This window comes from Strongylocentrotus purpuratus, unplaced genomic scaffold (genome assembly GCF_000002235.5).
Source record: "Strongylocentrotus purpuratus isolate Spur 01 unplaced genomic scaffold, Spur_5.0 spur5_scaffold_5, whole genome shotgun sequence".
Lineage (NCBI taxonomy): Eukaryota > Metazoa > Echinodermata > Echinoidea > Camarodonta > Strongylocentrotidae > Strongylocentrotus > Strongylocentrotus purpuratus.
Window position 1 is genome coordinate 1,706,122 of NW_022145611.1, and position 17,818 is coordinate 1,723,939.

Here is a 17,818-nt window from a genome sequence, read left to right on the forward strand (position 1 = left end):
TATAGTACAGCCTTTTTGATGGGGGGGGGGGGGGATTTGCCCCCTCATAAACAAGAATAGGTATACAACTTTAATAACAAATTGTGACTTTTTGAAAGTGCATGTTGCAAGTTAGAAATCATCAAATTGCTTTTTAGAAACTCTTAATTTGTCTCAAAATAGTACTTTTCTTATCAAAATAGGGCTTACTTCGAGTCATAGGGCCACCGCGTCCGGTCGGGTGGTCGCGTTACACGACCTTTCAGGAAACGAAACCGGAAATTCATGCGACCTTTCGTAGATTTGCCGTATGGTTTCACAAAGTATCTGGTAAATTGGACGAGACAAATAGATGTAAGGGGTTTATTTCAGAAACATTACCTCCGATATTTTGTGAATATGTTTTCACAAAAGGTCAGGTAGTGCGACCACCAGATGATTTGAAGTAAGTCAACAAAACACTGAGGCCACGAAACCAAACTTCAAATTCGAACAGAAGGGAAAAATTAGTCATATAAAATCATCTCCTAACAGTCTAATGAGTAAACGCCAAATACAAAATTAAACGTTGCCATGGTCGCTGTGTTTTGAGCTGAAATCTAATATCCTTAAGCAAACAATATATTAGGCATCCATTATCAGCTAACACATTTCAGAATACTGTGAAATTAAGAGTGAAGTGGCCTGGATTTTCTCGTCGGTATTGCCCACTCTCAAACAGCTATACAAATTGATTGAATAGGGCCTAATGCTATTATTTATGATACTCTAATACTCGGTTCACTAATGACCCAAAAGAGGTAGATGAGGAACATCATTCAAATGCCCGTCCATGAAAATGAGGGCACAGGAATACATTTTTCATGCTCCCGTACATAGGGTAGTATCGAATTCTAATGCAATTATTTGTCAGTGCTTGTATACCAAAATACATGCAGGATTGATAAAAACTAGCTTATTTTGCTGAAAAAAATAATATACTCGATTTCAAATTATATTTTGAAGTTCTGTAAAGGCATTGTTGATTAGAGTACGTTTTGTGTCTAAGTGTATGATATTTTCATATGAAAAGAAGCAGTCTACACAGTACTTTAAACTATGGTCATTATTATTTTGAATCTACAAAATAAAGTGTTCAAAGACACGTCCATTATGTACTTCAGCTCATAAGATTAGTGTTAACACTGTTCCTTATGTTTTTTTTTCTTCAGATTAAATACATAACAAATAAAAAAATGATGATCATTAACTCGCGAACTTATAGACCAATTATACGCCCTCTGCAATAAACATAAGCATCTGTCTCGTTATAATATTATTTTTAGCATGATTTCAGGCTTGACCAACCAATCAGATGAATTTACTCAGGTTTCTTTCCCTAACTGTTGCGAATGAGGAGTCCTTTGTTTGACGTAAGACTGCGTCGATGGTTTATGTGGCCTTTCATCTGAGAGTGTTTTCGCACGTGAAGTGAATCAAGAGTGAACGGTGCAAACTGTTGATTAATTGATTGATTAATTAACCTTACAGGCTTGACTAGCGGTCGAAATGATGCCTCGTGTGCATGGAGCTCAACAACCAGGTATAGCATACACAAGGTAAATGACCTAGCCCATCTATGTGTACACTCTCTGCTATATCTCAAGGAAATTGTAACAAAATGGTTGCTCCGGTTTTTTTCTCGAAAGTCTCTCTTTTGCTGGCAAACTCGTTTTCAACCCCAAAACAAGGAAAAGATGAATTAAAAATAACCCTTTATAAAGTATTTCCGAGATAACTTCTTGATAAGATTATTTAAAAGAAAACAAATTAGGCCTATACGGACCTCATTGAAGAACGGCCTTTTGTTTTTAAGAAAAGAGTGATATAAACTATACGTTTACAAAGAATTTGCGCCTGTTTGGTAAACTCGTTTTGAACGAAAAAAAGTTACAATTTAGATTGTGTTCGGGGCTAGCATTGAAAAGCACGTTAAGCACACACAAGGAAGATACAATTTCACTGTATCAATTATAAATAGCAAGCTTTATAAATTGTTATTTATTCACAAGGTCATTTATGCCACGGTAGCAGCGTTATGACATGCATATAATTATTTTGTAATTGACAAGGCTTGATGTACATAAAGGCAACATATAGCAGTAGTGGTAGAAGAGGTATAAACAGTATTGGTATGGTAGTAGAAGTACTGCCACTCTACAACTACTTATACTACTAATTATACCTCTGCTGCTGCTGCTACTACTACTACTACTACTACAGTACAGGCGCGTAGCCAGAGTTTGATGTTTGGGGGGGCACATACATGTAATCGATCGAGGTCAAAAAAAGGGGTCTACAAAATTTCAACCGATCCTGGAAATTTTAGGGGGGGCACGTGCCCCCCCGTGCCCCCCGTGGCTACGCGCCTGCTACAGTAGTACTACTACTACTACTACTACTTCTACTATTATTATTATTATTAGGCTATTATTATTATTATTATTAAGCCCTTCTACTAGGTCTACTACTACCAGTATCATCTTCATCACCCCCAGTATCGTCTTGCATCCCAAAGAGGAAAAAGGAGAGATGGAAATGCAACGTGAGAAGAATCATAAGATCCCTTCCTACACATTTCTTTCTTATGGGTAGGTTACTCTCTAGCATTTAAAGGTAATACAAAGTTTTGGGAAATTTGGGATGGGATGGATAGTAATTCTTTAAAATTTTGATATATTTGGATGCCTCTGTGGATGTATTATAAGCACTAGAAAATTAGCCCCTAAAACACTTCTGCTTTCGAGAAATTGAATAATAAAAATTTACCGGTGCTCCCGGTAAATTTCAAATAGCGCCTAAGGCCATATTAGCTGCGACCATAAAAATCTGATAAATAATTTCCAAACGGGAATAGCAAATCGGTCGATTGTAGTCAATAAACATTTTTTAAAGTTAAAGTAATATCAGTCTTGAGAGGGGGCTATACAACATAACAGAGTTGATTAGACTCGATTTCACCTCGATAATGACGATTGAATATTTTAAAATCGCATATGCTTCCAATATGTTCATTTGGACCAAATTCAAGACCCCATACCAAAACTTTGTACTACCTTTAATCCATCAATTAAAACCAGCCCCGACGAGTCGCTCATGCGCACTTCTCACAAACAAAATCAGTAAGAGCAATTTTCTGTTGTTCCTACTATTTAAAGATAATCCTGCGTTTCAGTAAAATACCCTAATTATAGATTGCCTTTAAGGCAACAAAAACAAAAATACATGTAAAAATAATTCTGTTCTCGCTCTAAATACCCACATACTTTGAAAATGAGGGCTATTATATACTTTTAATTACCTTTAATTTACTTTCAACCAAGTACCAGATATTCTATTCATTAAATATGTCATCACAGTCAACAAATTCGCATGTATCGTTGCGGAGTTTTTTTCATGACAAGATACTGCCCCATGCATATCAAAACGTTTGGAGCTAAATGGACCCTATTGGAATTGAAGAAAATGCATCAGTCATGCTCGGTGCACACAAGAGATAACATATCCGGTATCTCTGTGCAGCCGGTATCCGTACCCACTGTGCGTGGACCGTGACAGGGACTGTAGACGTCCTAAAACTGAATCATCTCAACAAAAACTGTCGCTCGGCAAAGATGTGATGGTCTTACATCTCGGATACGCGGAGGATAACATTGATCAATCTAAACGAGTCTTATATGGTTTGAAACAAAAAAATAAAAAAATTGACAAAACCGCTTTCTCAAACTAGAAATTAGAAGTAGGTGGTATGCCAAATTGTGACATGGTAATAAATCTCTGTCGCCCGACCCAATGATTTTACAAAGAAAACGAGCTGAAAATAACATTAAATTGACTACTTTAACAAATAAAATGCGATAGTAAATCAAAATGAAATTCTAATTTGTTTGCTTTACCCAAAGAACATAGTCTGTGTCGTATTATGTTTTTTTTCACCTTATTCTCCCAGTGGCGGATCCGGGAATTTCTTACCGGGGGGGGGGGGGGGGGCACAAAATTGCATGGGGTGAAATATATGAAAAACGATGGAGCGAGGCGTCAGCGGCGAGGGAGCGGAGCGACTAAGCGGGGGTGGGTCTGGGAGGGGGTCAGAACCCCCTCTGTGAGTAAGAAGCATTTGCAATTTTAGAACCACATTAGGTGCATTTTCAGGCACTTCCTGGAGTAATATGGCGTAAAATTGCTTTTTCCTACCCCCTCAAAGAGTAGGGATCCAGGGGCGGATGATGGGATCTGGCTTTCTGCTAAGGGGGGGGGGGGGGGGTGACCCAATGACGACACGGAGCATCGTCCACGAGCCGCGTAGCGGCGAGGCTATTTTTTTGTTGTTGCTATTTTGAACCCCCGTAAGTGATGTTTTCCTGGCATCTACTGACACAAAAGAGACCATAAAAAGCAGTGCATGATAATTACGACTTTTTAAATCAAATAACAGTTTAAGGGGGATCGACCCAAAGACGATGCAGAGCATTGTCCACGAGCCGCGTAGCGGCGAGGCGATTTTTTGGGGTGCTATTTTGAACCCCCGTAAGTGATGTTTTCCTGGCATCTACTAACACAATGGTGACCATAAACGCATTTCATGATAACGTCTTTTTAAATAAAGTAACAGTTTGAGGTGGGTTTGATCCAATGACGATGCAGAGCATGGTCCACGAGCCTCAAAGTCCGAGCCGCGTAGCGGCGAGGCGATTTTTGTTGTTGCTATTTTGAACCCCCGTAAGGGATGTTTTCCTGGCATCTACTGACACAATGGAGACCATAAAAAGCAGTGCATGATAATTACGTCTTTTTAAATCAAGTAACAGTTTAAGGGGGGTCGACCCAAAGACGAAGCAGAGCATTGTCCACGAGCCGCGTAGCGGCGAGGCGATTTTTTGGGGTGCTATTTTGAACCCCCGTAAGTGATGTTTTCCTGGCATCTATATACTAACACAATGGAGACCATAAAAGCAGTGCATGATAACGTCTTTTTAAATCAAGTAACAGTTTAAGGGGGGTTTGACCCATGACGGTGCGGAGCATCGTCCACGAGCCGCGTAGCGACGAGGCGATTTTTGGGGGGCTTTTTTTAACCCCAGTAAGTGATATTTTCCTGGCATCTACTAACACAATGGAGACCATAAACAGCATTTCATGATAACGTCTTTTTAAATCAAGTAACAGTTTGAGGGGGGTTCGACCCAAAAACGATGCAGAGCATTGTCCAAGAGCCGCGTAGCGGCGAGGCGATTATAGGTTATAAGTTAGAAGTTATAAAGGAGATAAAAATCTTTGGTATTAGTCATGTTCGACTTAAAATTGCATCCCCCCCGCCCCTTACCCGGTAAAAAAAAAAAACACCTTCTTATAGTAATATCATACCCCTTTCTTTCTTTTCCCTTCTCATTATTCTCCTTTTTCCCCTTTTCTCTCCTCCGTCTTTCCGCCTTTCTTCTTTTTCCACCTTTTCTCTCCTCTCTCTTTCCCTTTCCCCTCCTTTTTCTCCTCTCCCCTTTTATTTCCTCCCTCTTTTCTTCTTCTTTCTCTCTTCCCTTTTTTTCTTTTTCCTCTCCTTTTCTTTCCCCCTCCTTTTTCTCCTTTTCTTTTTTTTATGGCCGGGGGGGGGGGGCACGTGCCCCCTGTGCCCCCCTGGATCCGCCACTGTCTCCATAGAACATTATTTTGATAATAAAACAAGCACTTCATAATTCAGTGACCAAAACGTTTTCATACGCCCCTTACGTCATTAAGGTTTCCTGATGCGCATGTATTGTTGCGTCACAACCTGCGCGCACCCATCGTCACAGCTGAATCATTAGTGGTAGCGCGTTACTATCAACTAATCATAATATTGTCAAGCTTCTCATTGATCGGAACAAACTTTGATAACAGCATGTAATTCACTTGGAAATCAAGTGAATACAGCTGATTAACCCAAAAATCGACTATGGAACTTGGAAACTCTTTCGTGCTAGTTTTGGCCTGCATTTTGCTTGTTTCAGGCAATGCAGATGCCAAATTCAAGCGCGGGGAAATCAATACGGAACAGGTGAGCTTTCAAGGCATTAAGATAGAGAGAGAGAGGGAGAGAGAGAGAGAGAGAGAGAGAGAGAAAGAGAGAAAGAAAAAAAAGGGGGAGGGGTGGGGATGGCGGTTGTTTAATGAGAAACAGAAAAAGAAAATGGTTTGCGAGACATACTTTTAAAAAGCCTAGAGGCTTGTGGGCATGTAAGAATAGCGCACTTTATTAAACACATAATATTACTCTTTAGCCTAATAGGTTGTGATATTAAATTCCAAATATTTCGCAGACTGTATTTCCCGATTGCAAGACAGTGTTCCCAAGCCGGAGTAAAAGTTGAATAATTGCGACAACGGTTGTTAAGTTTAGATTTATTTATTTATTTATTTTTTATTTTTTATTATTTTTTTGGGGGGGGGGGATTTAAAAAAAATGTTGGTTTCTTATTTTTCTTTTGTTTTGTTGGTTTGCATATTGGTTTGAGTTTGTCTGTTTGTTTGTTGTTTCTTTTATAGATATGCAGTTAGCCGTTTGTCGCTGTTTTTGTTCTTAATTCTACATTATTTGATTCCTCTCTATCTCCCAGGATATGGCATTCATGGACACCTTCTACTTTACCAACACGGAGGATAATGTCCTTGAGTACAATATCAGATACCCTTCTGTAAGTTGAAGTTTCCTATAATCGTAGACCAACATGTATTTCGTTCGGCGATTACGTTCCGCTGAGACTCCGTCTGGCTTCACCGAATGGGGGCGCGCGTCAAAAGAATAAATATGTTTGTTTTTTAAACCTCCTTAAAGCAGACGGATTTTTCCATCTTATCTTCACGATGATATAAGTAGTTGTCTTGGCTTTTCCAAAATGCTCTTGCTAGTAGAAAAAAAAAAACGCTGAGGAAGTCTGTGGTTTGTTATTTTTGATGCTGCTCTTGTCGTATGGGCAGCAGTGGAGCTGAAGTGGTAAAAACTTTTCAATGATATTTCACATTATTCTCAAGGCATTTGCAGTCGTATCATAAGAAAAGAAATTCGAAGTAGTAATATTTTTAATAATTGCAGTAGTTATAGTAGTATTAGTAGAAGTAATAGTACTATCACTAGTAGTAGCAGTAGTAGTAGTAGTAGTAGTAGTAGTAGTAGTAGTAGTAGTAGTAGTAATACTAGTATAGTAGTAGTAGTAGTAGTAGTAGAAGTAGTAGTAGTAGTAATAGTAGTGATAGTAGTATAGAAGTAGTAGTAGAAGTAGTAGTAGTAGTAGTAGTAGTAATAGTAGTAGTAGTAGTAGTAGTAGTAGTAGTAGTAGTAGAAGTAGTAGTAGTAGAAGTAGTAGTAGTAGTAATAGTAGTATAGTAGTAGTAGTAGTAGTAGTAGTAGTAGTAGTAGTAGTAGTAGTAGTAGTAGCAACATCAGTATAGAAGTGACAGTGACAGTATAAATGTCATTTTGTAACAGTATTATATTATTTTTCTTTCAGGACCAGTGTTGCTATCGTCTTGTTATCTTTGACGAAAGCTATGGGCAGTGGGGAGGCATACGACCGAATGAAGATAGACTGGTAATATATTGAATAATATTCACTTGGTCTGTAGAAAAATTGCTATTATGTTAAGTAAACTTGTTTTTAATGTAAATCATCTCACTTTTCAATTAACGTTATGAATATTTGGTTTATTATTACATTAAGATACTAAGCTTTGTAACTAAGATTATGTGCAAAGATCATTATGGAATATTTGGACGGTCAGACACGTAATTCGTTTATTCGTTTCGAATTACAACATTTATTTTAACGGCACCTTGACATTTTTAATGGTGAAGCCGTTTATACACAAAATAAGGGAGAAAAATGAAAAGCGAAAAAAGAACAACATAGAAGTTTTATTTTATCTTCAAAGTTCATGAAATAAATTATATGCTCGGCGAGGATTAATGTAAAATAGCAAAGAAATACATAAAATACTGTTTTTAGCTGAACAGGATACCTTTATGTTCCATAGCATGATTGTGTTTATTTGTCTAAGCCGTATGGGGATGTTGTTTTTAATGACATTACAAAAAATGAAATATATAACCTTTCACGATAGACCTGTCGGGATAAGATAGATCGTGTATATAACCCGGACTACAGAATCATACTGACTGATCTTGATCCGGTTTGTCACGTGAAGACCGATGCTGCTGGCTTTAAAGTGAGTATGAAGTCAACAAGGCATGAGGATGGAAGTGATGGATGTTAGAGGTGATAAAAGAGCGATTATAGTTTCAGCTGTCAATAAGATTATTCTTTCTAAGAGTAAGTAAAACAAGAGAATATATATCTAGGATGTGACATAATGTGCTCATTTCGTGCCTATTAACCCAATCAATTGAATAAACTCAGGAACAAAATATAGGAAAATGAGAAAGACAGAAAAGAGAGAGAGAGAGAGAGAGAGAGAGAGAGAGAGATGGGGGGGGGGGGGAGGGGAGAAAACAGAAAACAGGAAAAGAAATTTCTTGTTTGATGACTGTTGTCGTTATATAAGTGCTGAGGAAATAAAGCAGTCTTGAAACCCTCTTCATAGAAATATATAACATTAATTTGGGATACTAACTTAAAATTAATGTTTTCTAAATTGTAACCACATTTTCAGTGGCTGGTTTGTCATGGTCGCTTCAACTTCGCATCCCGACAGCGCCCACAGTCTTACTTCGTTCATCTTACTAACTGCCGAAGCAACCGAAAAGGACTAAGGAACGTCACGTATTCACTTCATATGACTAATGGAAACAACGGTCTCATGAAAGAATTTGCCGAGAATCAGAAGTGTATGAATGAGTCATCATGATTTTAGATTTTTACATTATTCATTGATTGATTGTAAACATTAAACTTATTGATGATTGATGATCGGTTCACTTGTTCTGTGGGATAACTGATTGATTTATTGGCTACTTTCTCCATCTGTATCTATTATTTTATTATATGCTTGATTTCTTCATTGTATTCTACAGTTAAATGGTTCGTTTGATTGCTTGTTTTCTTAAAAAAGAATATTCTAAAAATTAGAAAAAGTAATGTATCTGTAATTTTTTTTTTTACATATAATCATTCAAGGGGCGGCGTGATCGAAAACTTTCTTGACACTAGTTTATAATAATCTAATTTATTTTCATTAATCATATAGTCATGATGGAAACTGACTTGGCTTTCTTTCTTGGATACCTGGCGATGATAATTGTTGCTACCCGATTCAGATGTAAGTATTTCTAATGGCATTATATAAATTTATAATAATATTCATAGTCGTTATTTACTCATAAAATTGTATATATTTTGTTGTAATAATCATCCATTCATTTCATCATCCATGCCTTGTATTTTTCATTCTTTGTGGTTGAGTCGAAGTTTAAGATCATGTAGTCACGTGTTAATATATTGTCTGTGATTTCAATATTTGTTTCTAAGACATTTGCATTTCATTTTATTATTTAGGTTAATTACATTATTCATAATATACAGTAGGCTTGCAGGTGCACCATGTGAGAGAGAGGGAGGATTGAGGAGTCCTAAGAAGGACTCTCGGTAATATTTCTTCATAATATTATAACAATTGATATCAGATACGTACAATGATTGATTAAACAAACAAAATAAAGCTCCATATTGATCACTTTCATTTAATGGTCTGTTCTTTTTTCATTACTTTATTTGTTAATACCAATGTATATTTCTCTTTTATTATTATTCTAGACGTCTTGTCTAAGAAGAAAATGCTCCACCTAACCTATCGGTTGTTCTACAGCAGTCTCTTCTTTAAGACAGTGTGTCTCCTACTCCTAAACATCGAGTTATCGAGGTTTGCAAGAACTGGACTTGAAATGACTAAGATGCAAGACACGGGTAGGTTATAGCTTATCTTAAACTTAAGATTTGCTCCCAAATCGCCTTAAACGGTTTTGTTTTGCTGGTTTGTTTATTGATGTTGTGTTCTGTTTAGGGTTGCAGTATTGGAACCAGTATTGTAGTGTAAATGGGTAAATCTAAAAGGTAATTAATTATACAGAGGAGAAACGAAAATGTACAGACAGAGCTAGAGCCGTATATTATTTTAACGTTGACTTGTATTATTAGAATGTTTTATTTCTCCCTATAGCTGAGATTTTCTCGTGCCTGTCTACGATTCTCTTTGTGTCTGTTCTGCTGCTTGTATCGAAGGGGTTCACAATCACCCGGTAAGTACCTAATATCAATACATGTCTGTAATCATCTCTTTTGCCCAATCGACGTAATACAATGACAATGGAGATGAGATGATGATGATAATGATGATGATGATGATGATGATGATGATGATGATGACGATGATGATGATGATGGAGATGATGATGATGATGAACATGACGTTGTTAATGTAGGCGATGATGATGACGTTGATGGTGATGATGATGCTGGTGGAGATTGTTCATAATGATATTTCCTTCCTCTCTACAGAGCTCAGGTGAGTCTTTTTGGAACATTGAAGATGATAGTGTTTGGTTTGGTATACGGAGCATCCTACACTGTAGTCTTCTTTGATCAACGAGTGCTGCTTGACCCCCAAGACATCATCGCTAGTGTGACGTCAATGTCTGCAGGTGGCTTGATCGGTATTAAGTTCGGCGGTAAGGGAAAGGAAATAAATGATAAAATGAAAGAAGATCGGGGGCGTTGTCTGAACAATTATCAGCAAACGAAACATAAGCATAAAGATAAGCAAATGTAAACACAAATATAAACAAAACAAACGGTTTTCGAATTCTGGCGATTACCGAAAGGCTTTGAATTTTTTTAATTTGTCCATAGTTTTTTTTAATGGGAGCATATTTCACACTACACTCTATGGCGACGCCCCTGTATAAGACAAAGATTGTACTGATCATACTGTTTTGTATGTGGAAATCGCCCCCAAGCTGGCTGTATAATTATGTCACTTATACCACAATAGATGCATTTCAAAAATCTTGATTGATATCATTTTTTTTAAACAATCTATTACAATCCATTTAATACAAAAGAGTTCAAAGGTATTTTGCTTTCAAAAATGGATTTGCACAGATAGGATCTTTTGTTTCCGTCTAAGTAGATTAATTATTATGCTTGTTCAACAGGCTATAATAGGGACAATACTAAATTAAGAATTTATATTGAGATAAATTTTATCCATAGAAACATAGATCTTTATCTTAGCACGGTCGTATCTGTTCTTAATTAATGGCATGATAAAAGGTGACGAAAGACAAATAGGATTATTCTAATTAATCATTGTTTCTTTTAAAATGACAAACACAAAATTTGTGACTACTTATTATCTCCTTTCTCTCTCCGCAGGCTGCATTGTGTTCGTGTACGGATGCTTCTTTACGATTAAGAACTACCCGAAAAAGGCGCTCTTCTATTTACCATTCACTTTATTCTTTAGTGTTTGGTTTATGACTGAGCCCACCTATCGACTGCTGTCCATCTACGTCTACCCAGTTCTGCAAAGGTATTTTATATTTATGAATTAATCCCTTTCATTTGTTAACCCTTTCATATTTATAACCTGGAATATGCGTCAGGTAAAAGCCAGAAGGGCGATAACACTGTGTTAAGGTTGAGTTAACGTCCTTTTAGTTCTAATTAGAAAACAGTGAAGCATGGGTTAAACAAAAAGACCTTGATCTTTTTATCCAACACGATTGCGAATTCTTGAATTAACAGGTACAGGGTTCCTCCTTTTTCTCACGCGAATATACATTGAACTGAACCATCAAGTAAAAAACTATCCTATTCCTGGCTGTATATACATTTGTCATTTTGCCGAAGTGTTGAAAGTATAATGATTACCAAAGAGGTACATTTTTAAGCTCGAACTCTAAATCACTCAAATTACTTGACATAATTCATATCTATTGCAGTATGATATTTTATAGTTCGTTTCTTATGAATAATATCTGCACAACACTTCTATTCTTTCTTCACAGTCCGAATATCTGGAACGGAATCGACCTGGTGTTGTCTTTTGCTGGACACGCCTATTTCTTGTGCATAACGCGACCTGACCTTCTTAATAAACGGTTCCCTTTCCATCTACAAGCAGGCAAGGTAATAATCATGGGCATTATTTCTCTTCATTTTCCTTTCCTTATTTAGTTTTCATCCAAATGTCTATGAATGGTAAACATGATAGAGACATAAATATCATGCTCTCTTGATACGATTTTAAACAGAGGAACAGAGATTTGTTTCGATAACTAATTTACCTTGAGATTATTTTTTTTTCGAGGCCGACATCATAGTCAAGCTTCGCTTATGATTGCGGTCTCCTGCACTTTTTCAACTGATAGTTTGGATCATACTTTAAATTTATAATAATATATTATAGAAATATCAAGTTCCGTCATCATATGTACATATGTAAAAAAGAAAAAAACTACATGAAGTTATCATTGTTTGCTTGTTTTGTATTATACCTTACGTAACGTTTATATGTTCTTTGTTAATCTGTTATTATATTTGGAAAATGCAGAAATCAAATTTAAAAAAAAAAAAAAAACTAATTTAATTGTAAAAATGAATCCTAATTAGATTACGAACAAAAAGATAAGAATGCTGAAAATATTGAACAAAATAATAAAAGGGGAACAAATTAAAAGATAGGTACAAAATACAAAATATAATAACCAGCGAGTATTCATTCTTACTCTGATCTCTGTTTTAGATTTCGTTCCGGGATATCGATGATGACGTGGAGAATATCTACCAGGCCTCTCCTGATTACTCGGTCTTCCAGACTGGAAAGAATCCTACTGGAACTGGCACGACTTTGAGCATTCACGATGCACCTGACACGGCTTTGACCATTCACGATGCACCTGACACGGCTTTGACCATTCACGATGCACCTGATACGGCTTTGAGCATTCCCGGTGCACCTGACACGACTTTGAGCATTCACAATGAACCTGAGCACTTCTTTACTCCGGTGGTATGTTCTGTTTTCATTATCATTATTTTCAATGATTCTTTAGAAAATAAAAGTCATACCTATAAAGAGAGAAAAAAGAACCCTGAGAAAATGAATTGAAATTATTAAATAGATAGATACATTGACTCAATTAAATAAATTACTTAGAACATCGATCTTGGGAATAATTTAATAAAACAGATACAGATATTATAAGAAGATCTTTAACAAGAAAACTAAGAAGAAATAAGGTGAGCGGTACTTAGAAATGTCATAAAAATTATGGATGAAAAAGAAAAATAATTTTTTCTAGAGCAGATCTAAAATAATTTCATTTATTTTATTGAAATTTATGAAGTATAAATCTGTCATTTTCATAGTTGCCTTTCAACGCAAACTCGGACGAATCCTTGGTTATCCCTCGGCCAACCTTACCAATATCAACGGTGTCTGCATCTGTAGCTGATCAGAACTACAGTGTACCACCAACAGATTGGCAATTATCACCCTCTTTGACCGAGATGATGGAACTCGAAGACGACGAATGTCGCGTGCCTCCAACCAGGCGTCAACGAAAAGCACTCCCTCTTTTCTCTGCTGCCGCCATGCAAGAGACACAGCCAATTTTTACACCTAAAGGATTTGTTGCCATGCCCCGTGTTGTTCCTCATGATTCCATGAAGATAAAACCACTACTATACATGGATGACATCCCGAAAACAAACCGATCTACGGTACGTCAAAAAGTAGTTGCTGAAATATACACCATGGCGCCAAATATCTGCATGACCTGTTGATTAATCCTATCATCTAAAACATTTTCTTTCAATCTCATTAATATAGATGTGATGATATGGACAATCTATACTGATCAATTAAATCATTAAATACTTTGTACAGATAGTTTTTATTTAAAAAAAACCCACATCAACGACAAAGAAGTAATGATGGTAGAGAGGTTTCAATGCTAGCAGACATTCTAAAATTATTGTTCTAATGGTTGCATCTTTTTTCTCGCTCCCCCGGAATCCTGCGTTCTTTATCTTCTAAAGGTTGCTATTCCAAAAGGAGGTTTTTCCATCTTCTCTGTGCAGAAACAACCGGTATGTTCTTTCAGTATATATGAATAGTATGACAGAAAACATTCGGAATATACGTAATGGAACGTGTTATCACAGTATAATAATCAAATTAATTGGTGCTCGTACTACTTATGTTGGTACATTAGTTTATTCTTGTTTGTTGTCTTTTTAGAAGAAGAAAAAGGAAAAGACAAAGACATAAAAGAAGAAGAAGCAGGAGAAGAAAAAGATGGAGCTGAAGATGAAGAAGAAGACGACAACAATGACGAAGAAAAAGAACAAGAAAACTAAATTTGAATGTGCAAAATCGTGTCATACATTTCATGTCACATTCACTTCTGGCAATTGCATCATGTGAAAACAACTATCAATGATATTTTGACATTATATTTACATTGTATACTTTTAACAGGACGCTGTGACTTCTCCAAAGTGTCCTGATTCCATACCAGAACAAATGGAGAAATGTTACTCCGGCGAAAAGGTATAACTTTGCAATTATCTTTAAAGATATCCGTTTGTAAAATTTAGTACTGTATAATTATCTATTCATAATAAACATAATCCTAATGGTGTTCAGTGAAAAACTCGACGATTTGATAACACTTGTTTTAGTGCTCTGGCTTTAAGGGCAAAGAAACATTGCTATCTTTAAAATAATGGTTTTATGGTTTTAAAGGACAGATGAAAAGAAAATATATTATAGCTCAATTGGCCTGTACTAATTCAGGGATTATGTACAGTTTATAACCAGACATTTATTAAAAGTTTCTTCGCCTCTTAACTAACATTCTATCTTCTAGATGTACACATTGAGAAAAAGATCTGGATTTTCTTAAGATTTAAAAAGTTTTAATTTTGTAATAATATGTTCCATCATTCTCCAAAGAGTGCATCACATGACATTACAGCCAATTACAATTCTGGTACTGATAATGATGTTGTTTCAAACTTCACACTCTCGACTTGCACCTCATCTTATTTTCAATCAAATCGATTTTTTCAATATCATGGTTTCAATACTGGTTAAGCGAATCAATAAACAACGAAGTAGTAATGGTGTTAGAGAGGTTTTAATGCTAGCAGACATTCTAAGAGTACTTTACTAATGTTTGCATCTTTTTTCTCGCTCCTTCGGAATCCTGCGTTCTTTATCTTCTAAAGGTTGCTGATCCAAAGGGAGGTTTGTCCATCTTCTCTGTGCAGAAACAACCGGTATGTACTTTCAGGATGTATGAATAGCATTACTGAAAAAAAATCGGAATTTAAATAATGGAATCGCTTATCATACTTTGAATTTTATCTGTGTTCTTTTAAATCATGATACAAATTGTTTGTAAGTAAACAGATATGACTAGATTTGTCGAAATAAAACTGAAACCACAACAACAATCCTTTCCTGTATAAATGTCTGTACATTGATTAATGCAATAATATTTTATGTATTTAATTTCATTACATAAGGACGTCCCGACTTCCCCTAAGGTCTCTGATACGGATGTGACAGATCATAAGCAGAAGAAGACTAACCCTGTGCACCAGGTCCTTTAATATAAATCTAATATTATATTTCAAATGAAGCAAAATCTATTTATTTCATGTTTCTTGAGTACTTATATATAAGATAATTATTTTTTGATTAAATACTTTAGCTTTATATTCTCTTTTGCTGTTCTTGCTTTGAAATTCATAATTTAAATTAAACTTCTGTATACCTTCAACACATTCGTGTGATTCTTAGCTAGCCTACTAAAAATCGATGTGACAATGTGAGAGAAAGGAGAGAGATTAATGACTTGAACATTGCCTAATAAAATCTACAACTTTTTCATTCTTGTTATAGGAACGACCGAATGGTTACAGCTTCCTGCCATCGATCACACCATCGAGCGAATCTAGTGAGCCGTCTCTGATCAAGAGCATCGAAAGACCCGAACCTGCTTTTCTGCTGGCCAAGTCCGCTTCGTCTGTCGGATCTGATGCTATGATACCTGAAAGCAAGGGCTTCGGGAATCTGGGGCAAATAACTGTCCGACCAGCTGATGATTCTTATATGCAAATCAAGGCCGCTGGGGAATCTGGATCAGATATAGTGGTGCATGATCGCAAATGCCTGAATCATGGTATCCCAAAAGTGCGACTCATTAACATTCAACCAGCTAATGATCCGTATTTGAAGATGAAGACCACTGGGGCATCAGGATCTGATGCAGCGGTGCCTGACCACAAAAGCATGAACACCGGCACTCCGAACGTTCGAGTCATCAACGTTCGACCGGCTGATGATCCGTTCGAGACCAAGACCATTGGGGAATCCCGGTTTCCTACCCAGGACTTCAAGAGCGAGGGTCTGGCCAAACCATCCGACCATGACGAGCCTTTGCAAACCAAGGGTAACAAGGGGTCTGGATCTGATGCACAACTCCCCCAAAACCTCCAGGTTCTAGGATCACATGGACCACCAACTGCTCCAACTGACCAGACCATTGGTCCAAGATCTGAAGACGAGGATTGGCTACCTGCCACTGATGGAGGGGACTTTGCAAAGGTGAATTTCTACCAAATGTTTTTAAAATACTTATCATTGTTCCATGGCTGAATTGTGGAAATGGAATACCTACTTTTATATTCTATATACTCTCTTCTAATAAAATATAATTAAGACATAATATTTTAATTCTTTGACATTGATTATTTTGAAAACGTAGGCCTATGTGACGTGTTCGGATGCATTAACAGATTTCAAGATTCTTGAATATATTCATTTAATTGATATTCTTCTTGCCATACTTCTATAGCGTGCTAGAAAGACCCAGAAAGAGCCATCATCTAGGAGGTTCTCCAAACCGACCAACCCGGCATTGAACCCTGATACCACTGCTCCTGATGAGCCTCAAAAGGTAAGCCTGCTCTATCTATCTATCTTCTAATATTAAATGAATAATTGAGACATGATATTTTATTTCTTTGACATTGATTATTTTGAAAACGTAGGCCTATGCAACGTGTATAAATGCATTTGCAGATTTCAAGATTGTTTAATTGATTTTAATTGATATTCTTCTTGCCATACTTCTATAGCGTGCTAGAAAGACCCAGAAGGAACCATCATCTAGGAGGTTCTCCAAACCGACCAACCCGGCATTGAACCCTGATACCACTGCTCCTGATGAGCCTCAAAAGGTAAGCCTGCTCTATCTATCTATCTACTAATAATAAATAATTAAGAAATTATATGTTATTTCTTTGACATTGATTATTTTGAAAACGTAGGACTATGCATCGTGTTTGGATGCATTTGCAGATTTTAAGATTCTTGAATATATTTATTTAATTGATATTATTCTTGCCTTACTTCTATAGCGTGCTAGCAAGACCCAGAAGGAGCCATCATCTAGGAGGTTCTCCAAACCGACCAACCCGGCATTGAACCATGATACCACTGCTCCTGATGAGCCTCAAAAGGTAAACCTGCTCTATCTGACAGTGTTATTTCATCCTTACTATTTTTCAGTAAATGTTTTTTTCTTCAAATTGTTATTTTGAAGTTACTTTTTTTCTTCACATGATTTTGTGGCTGAATCATTACAGAAAGAGCTAGTTTGTTTCAGAAACAAAAATACAAGACTAACGATACTGATCGCTATTGGACCGCTTTTGCAACGGTTAAAAAAAACTGTACGTTTACCATGGGAATTTACCACGTTCATGTAAAAAATATTAATAATTACCTTCATGGCTGA

General features: G+C 36.5%; 1 protein-coding gene and 1 long non-coding RNA gene across 2 annotated transcripts in view; both read left to right on the top strand.

The window, feature by feature from the left end:
- LOC105440173 (transmembrane protein 145-like) overlaps positions 1-13,317 on the top strand; it is a 45,207-nt gene extending 31,890 nt beyond the window's left edge. The window contains exons 2-11 of the mRNA XM_030998419.1: positions 6,609-6,686; positions 7,500-7,580; positions 8,110-8,214; positions 8,659-8,833; positions 10,162-10,240; positions 10,500-10,669; positions 11,376-11,532; positions 12,011-12,131; positions 12,748-13,014; positions 13,312-13,317. Coding sequence (XP_030854279.1) covers positions 6,609-6,686; positions 7,500-7,580; positions 8,110-8,214; positions 8,659-8,833; positions 10,162-10,240; positions 10,500-10,669; positions 11,376-11,532; positions 12,011-12,131; positions 12,748-13,014; positions 13,312-13,317 — 1,239 coding nt within the window. The remainder of the gene's footprint in view (positions 1-6,608; positions 6,687-7,499; positions 7,581-8,109; positions 8,215-8,658; positions 8,834-10,161; positions 10,241-10,499; positions 10,670-11,375; positions 11,533-12,010; positions 12,132-12,747; positions 13,015-13,311) is intronic.
- Positions 13,318-16,880: 3,563 nt separating this feature from the next.
- LOC105440170 lies at positions 16,881-17,531 on the top strand. Its single transcript, XR_004066627.1, has 3 exons — positions 16,881-16,975; positions 17,157-17,258; positions 17,439-17,531. It is a non-coding gene; the product is annotated as an uncharacterized LOC105440170 (long non-coding RNA).
- The last annotated feature ends 287 nt before the right edge of the window (positions 17,532-17,818 follow it).